At 35.3% G+C, this 6,798-nt stretch overlaps 1 protein-coding gene across 1 annotated transcript in view; it reads right to left on the reverse strand.

Annotated features, from left to right (window-relative positions):
- Positions 1 to 1,373: 1,373 nt before the first annotated feature.
- SOX30 (SRY-box 30) overlaps positions 1,374 to 6,798 on the reverse strand; it is a 21,084-nt gene continuing 15,659 nt past the window's right edge. Inside the window, exon 5 of the mRNA XM_015565672.1 lies at positions 1,374 to 2,418. Within this exon, the coding sequence (XP_015421158.1) occupies positions 2,037 to 2,418 (382 nt within the window). The 3' untranslated portion in view covers positions 1,374 to 2,036. The remainder of the gene's footprint in view (positions 2,419 to 6,798) is intronic.

Below are 6,798 nucleotides of genomic sequence, written 5' to 3' on the forward strand. Positions count from 1 at the left end.
TAAAAGAAGAACAAACAAGGCAATGAAAGTGATTGTGGCCTTAAGGTTAGAAAATTTCACTTCGATGACTTGGAGAGGCAGATGAATTAGTGCTAATGAGGCAGGGCTTTGTGGACCTCTAGTCAGAGGCAACAGTGGTTTGATGAACTATAGATGAGCAGATAGGGGCATTTGTAGTTAGGCTTGCTGATCTGCAATGGGGTGCTTTTCAACATAAGTGTTGCCCATATTTCCCAGCCCAAATTATACGGTGGGTCTGTAAACAATTGAAACTTCTGACTTCTGATCCCAGCACTGAGGAAGAGGAGGAAGATTAAAGAGTTGCCAAGCCATAACAGACATTAAAAAGAAAGCTGGGTTTGAAATTGGTGGCGCAGGGCTAGCCTGAAGACAAGTAGTTAGGAAACACTGAACCATGTTCTATAATATCATTCCTTACACAGGGATGCTCCTAACCAATTGTCTTAAGAATAGGTCTGTGATCAAAAGCCAATTTAGTCACTAAAGTGCTATTAAAATGAGATAGGGTCAAATTGTTGAATACATTTTTCCTTTATGGTGTAGACATCAAGTGTGAAGACAAACGTTGCTTTAGTTCTGATGTCAAGTTACATTTGCTCTCTATCAAAATATTCAAGTTTGCTCTTTAGCCACATTGAAATGACATTGCACCAAGTAATTTAAGTATATAAGATATAAAAATAAAATTTTTTTGAGAAGAGGAAATATTAGGTACAATTAAGTATAGGGCTGATGAAATGTATTACAATAACGAATAAATACTACAAACTTTGCAAAGGAAGAAGTTAAAAGCTTAGAACAGGTTTCCATACACAATTTCCAAGCAGGTCTAAGTAACAAGATCCCAATTTGCATGTTATACAGATCATTGAGGGAAAAGCTATTGCTTTATGTTTATTTCTGGTCATCAATTCACTGTGCCATGTAGATGATCCCATCTCTGGTGATCTGATCTTCTAAAAAGGTTCTCTCCATCCATAAGTGGGCACTTACCAAGAAGTCACATTCCAAGTAGGATTTTTTTGCTCTTTGTGAGTTAAACAAATTCCAACGTGCTCCTACATGAATGCCATGGTTTTAAAGACAGCTGCTTGAACCAAATCTGGAAGAGCCCTTCCACTTTGGGGAGTGCTTAAGTCACAAGTATACGTGTAAAAAAGTTTGGAAATGGCATTGGAATATGTGCACAGCATCTTTGTTAATAGAGTTTGGATCTCATGTGAGCTAATAGAATCTATAATTCTGGAGGCTATAAAGTAAAAGCAATTATCTATATGGTATGGGAACCATCCTCATTTGAAGAGTACTCATTTTGCTCAGTTCTATCCCCCAAACAGAAAACATCCAACAAGAACAATTTCATCTACATTTATTTAATTATAACAAAAGTAGAACAATGAATACCAAATAGATAAAGATATCCAAAAAAGATGATGAAAATGTTTAGAAACAGAAATGACTAATTTAGCTGAAGGAATTACGCAGGTGACATTAAAACACATTTGAAAGTTATAATTGGTTATCAGTATAAATTAAATTTAGTAACAGTCCCAATTCACTAATAGAAGTTATCAAAATATTTTCAAAATGTTACATTAAAATTGACATCCATAAATATTACATAAAGACCAAAGAATCATATAATAAAAATAAATAATGTATCCTGAAATAAAATACAAATCACGCTTGTCATGTCATACTCCTTTTTCCCTCACATATAATTGTGAAGATTTGGTATTTTGCACATTCCAAGATAAAGTGATGAAAATATATGTTGATGCAAATTTCTTCCATAAAAATAAACTATTTTGTATCTTAAATATTCATACGATGAAACATCAGGACTCCAGTTTCACTAATAAAAATGTTATGAAGGCATAAATTGCATTTGGTTTGACTCCTCAAATCATGGCTGAAAACTCTCAGCACAGCATTCTAGGCTTTTTTCTCTCACACCAACTGACCCAGAATATATTTTAAGAAATGTTTATTTTCTGTGCATATTTGTTTTAAAATTATAAATTCCTAAGCACTTTTTCTTCTTTCTCCTCATCACTATCAGTGACATTGACTTGCTGGATGCTAGAGGGAGCTGATGTAGGAGCTGTTAAGACATTCTCCAAGACTCCGATGTCAAGCTGAGGCATGGGATTTAGGAATTCTTCCCCACTGTGACTGTGACTGTTATAGTACGAGGTCCCATCCATGCTCTCACAACTCCGAGAATCTTCATTGTGTGTGCGTTCCTCTGGGTAGTCTCTGAAAGGATAGTCTCTATTTAAAGCTGAAAACATAGCCTCATGTTTTTGGTACCTGTCTTCATAATAACCAAGGCATTCTGGCATTGAACTTGGAAAATTTCCATAGCCAAAGGGAGGCCGACTATAGGGACACGTGCTGCCGAAGAAAGACAAAAAAGGAGTTAGATCATGCCTTGCCTACGTGTTGACTCGCATATAGACTAATTGATCAAGTTTAACTGCATCCTCTGGAAGGTTCCCAAGATGACTTTCTGCTACCAGGTCATGTATTCATTTGCTCTTTTACTACTGCTTAGCCCTGACAGAAAACAAATGGCAAAGTAATAAGCAGGTGACTCACTAGACCAGTGGTCGGCAAACTCATTAGTCAACAGAGCCAAATTTCAGCGACAGAAATTTCTTTTGAGAGCCAAATTTTTTAAACTTAAACTATAAAGGTAGGTACGTTGTTATTAACTTAATTAGGGTACTCCTAAGGCTTAGGAAGAGCCACAGTCAAGGAGACAAAGAGCCGCATGTGGCTCGCAGTTTGCCTTGATAAAGAAAAATTACTTATCTGGTCCTTTCTCTCGTGTTGCCTGACACCATGTAAGGTTTTGGAAATACAGGTATGTGCTGTGCTGTTTTAAAAACTGACACTTAGTAAGCAGTGCAATAATTGTTCTTATGAATATTTTTTTAATTTATCTTTATTGTTGAAAGTATTACAGATGTCCCCTTTCTCCCCCCCCCTACCCCCAATGACCCTCTCCTCCCCGTTCCCATTTCCTCCCCGGGCCTTCCCCACACTATTGTCTGTCCATGGGCTACGTATATATTCATATAAGTTCTTTGGTTGATCACTTCCTGCCCCTCTCCCTTCCTTCTGAAATACATTAGTCTGTTGCAAGCTTCAATGTCTTATGATTATTTAAAACAAAGCTCAGCCAAAACCGGTATGGCTCAGTGGATAGAGCATTGGCCTGAGGACTGAAAGGTCCCAGGTTCGATTACGGTCAAGGGCATGTACCTGGGTTGCGGGCACATCCCCAGTAGGAGATGTGCAGGAGGCAGCTGATCGATGTTTCTCTCTCATCGATGTTTCTAACTCTCTCTCTCTCTCCCTTCCTCTCTGTAAAAAAATCAATAAAACACATTTAAAATAAAACAAAGCTCAGTGGCTGAGCACCAAACTATGAACCAGAAAGTCATGATTCGATTCCCAGTCAGGGCACATGCCTGGGTTGTGGGCTTGATCCCTTGTGAGGGGCACGCAGGAAGCAGCGGATTAATGATTCTCTCATCATTGATGTTTCTGTCTCTCTCTCTCCCCCTCTCCCCTCCTCTCTGAAATCAATACAAATATATTTTTAAAAAGAGAACAGTTAACAGCAGAAATATTTAAAAATGATATTAAATTGTGGTTTTAAAGATCTTTTCAAAAAAAATAATTGGAGGGCAGGAATGTGAAGAATTGGAAAAAATTATTTTGATGATTTTTAAAAAGCAAAACACTGATAATTTTTTAAAGGTAAATATAAAAATTCTACTGTTCAATCCATTTGTCAAAAAAATACTTTTTTTTAAAAGTATCTTTTCTCCCTTTCAAAGGCACAGAACAGGAATCCAGGAATTGCAGGAAGAGGTATATGAAAAGTCCAACCAAGGCTTCCCTGGGCTCATGGACTCCATCTAGTGACAGATAATGTAAACATAATGACCTCAGCAAAACCTAGGGCAAGGTGGGTGTTTTATTTCATGCTCCCACATTAAAAAAAAAAAAAGTGAACTTTGTTTCCTTCCCTTTAAAATCCTAAGTATGAGCAACATATTAGACTATCATCTCAAACTCTTGAAAAATAAGGTTATATTCAGCAGTTTGGGGTCTCATGCCCCAAATCTCCAAGTACTAGGGACCTTGTTAAATATCACAAATATGAGGACAAGTTTCTAAAATGCTTCAGGTTTCCATTCCTACTGCCACAATCTCATTCAGGCATTTTTAATTCAGTGCATATGTCCTGAACAATTGTGCTTCCAGCTATTATTACTTAGCTCCTGTACCCGTTCCACCTTAGGGTCACTCCATCCATGATACTTCAGGGGGTGCTCAAAGCTACCTCCTCCACCAAGCATTCACATCAGTAGAAACAATTCAACCACTACTTTTTTCCTGGACTAAATATAGGCAAGGTACTATGCAGGGCTTGATGGAGAATTTGTTTAAAATAGGCCTAAAATCTAGGTGTATACTAGGCATGTGCTGAAGTCTGAAATGCAAACAACACATGGCTATATTGGTGTGTGTTTTTAAAAAGTTAGTGTTATATTCAGAGAATAAAAAATATTAAGACAAGGATAATCCTAGGGAGTTATATAGATGAAAATGATTAACTAGAAGCATCATGGTATAGTGAGAAAAGCATCAAACAGAATTATCAGGTTAATAATATTAGTCAGCATCTAATAAGCATTTATTACATTTTCTAAATAGTGGCTGAGGAGTATATATGTTATCTTAAATATTCCTTGGAACCACTCTATGATATAGATACTGTAATATCTCCACTTCATAGATAAGGGAACGGAGTCTTAAAGAGATTAAGCAACTTTCTCAAAGTCATATAATTAGTAACTAGTAAAACAGAACCAGGCAGAACTTGTTATCCTAACCACCACAGCACACTACCTGGGCACTAGTTCTAGCTGTGCCACTTACATATCTGGTAATGTTAAATCTTAAGTTATCTGGGCCATAGGGTCTCCTTATATAAAATAGAGGTAATATTGCTTGTTTTGCCAATTTAAAAGGTCTATCATAAGGAACTTGGGAGCACTCAATGTATATTGAGTACTTTGGAAACCAGAAACATTTTCAATGTATGATTAGCTTTAAAAGAAGTTGTATTTAATAATGTATTGTTAAATATACACATACATGTACATTTTGCTTTTATTTTCAAAAAGAAAGAATGTAAAGATAAAATAAAATCTAATTAAAATGGTTACCTATAGGAGGAGAGGAGAAAGAGGAAAGGAAACAAGAAGGGAAGCCAGACTTCTCAAAATCTACCTTGTATTATGGGGTTTAAAGGGGGAAAAAAACCTGATTTTTTTTTAAAGGAAAATCTGAAAATTCTGACTTTGAAACTATGTAAATATTTTATATAATTTTAAACAAATTTAGCTTAAAATAATAGTCCCTAAAAATTGAAAGCAAATATACAAAGTTTACATCAAGCTGTAGGTGTCTTAAATATATAAAGAAAAGATACTTCAAGATAATTTAAATCTGATATTTGCATTGTACCTTCCTGGTAAAATATAACCATGAAGAAAAAGAAACACAAATAAATCTTAAACTGCATTCAATAATTTTATTATGGTATCACTGCTTTGAAACTATTGATATTGTTTTGAAATAAACTCTCTTCGTGTATATATGTGTACATATATCAGAAAAAACATGTTTGGTAGGATAAAGCAAATAAGTAATGATTTTAATATCATTAGGAACCAAGATTTTCAGGGGGGAAAGATATGAGGCACATAAAATCAAAGAACTTCATGAGAAACTCTACAATATTACATTTATTCTGGAAATATCAATATAAACTCAAATTTTCTCACAAAAATACATATTTTTACTGAAAAGATCTAGATACCCTGTTAATTCAGTAGCAATAAGCATGCCTATTGCCCAAATTGATATTTCTAAATATCACTTTCAGTAAAAGAAACTTGGACACCTGGGTAAAATGGTTGATCCCAGGTCTGGTATAAATAAGGTATCACATAAGTCTTTGTGCCAGAGAGCAAAAAAGCTATCAAATCAAAGATCAAGGACACAGGAACAAAGCCAACTGGACAAAAAATGGGAAAATTTAGCATTAAAAGATATAAATAATGACTGCAAAGTCTTAAAACATGTCAAATATAGAAAATGTTCATAATCATATTCCCAAAACAAAACAAGCATCATTGATATGTGGCAAGAATCAAGAGTTGATCCTGCCCTTCCAAATTTCGAAGTAATCAAATAGTTGATGAGGGAAAGCTTTTCTTCATAAAAGAATTCCAGCTAATGAATGAAGGAGTATCAAATCAGAAAATCTCATGTGTCTAAGGTAACAATCATCTTAGCTACTAAAATAATTATGCGGGTATTTTTCAACCTTAAGTGACCATTAGAATTACATAGAGAAACACTGGAAGAACACTGCTGCCCAGGTTCTTAACCCCCAAAGATTCTGATTTATTTGGTCTGAGACCTTCAAGTGATACTACTGTACAGAAGAGAATATTTGAAACACTGCTTTAGGTAGGGAAATTTATGATCATGTTGACAGTACCTGAACCTACAGATCATTCTAACATCACGAATAAAAACTTTATTACCTCTTGATGTGATACAATACAAAGTACAAAGCACCACCTATGAGGTATCATTGCAAAAACAAACAAAAACACCAAAAAACTGAACCCGACTCTAATCCCGTTACAAGATATAACTATCATTTTATAGGAAAAATGGGTG

The sequence above is a fragment of the Myotis davidii genome, unplaced genomic scaffold (assembly GCF_000327345.1).
Source record: "Myotis davidii unplaced genomic scaffold, ASM32734v1 scaffold18, whole genome shotgun sequence".
NCBI lineage: Eukaryota > Metazoa > Chordata > Mammalia > Chiroptera > Vespertilionidae > Myotis > Myotis davidii.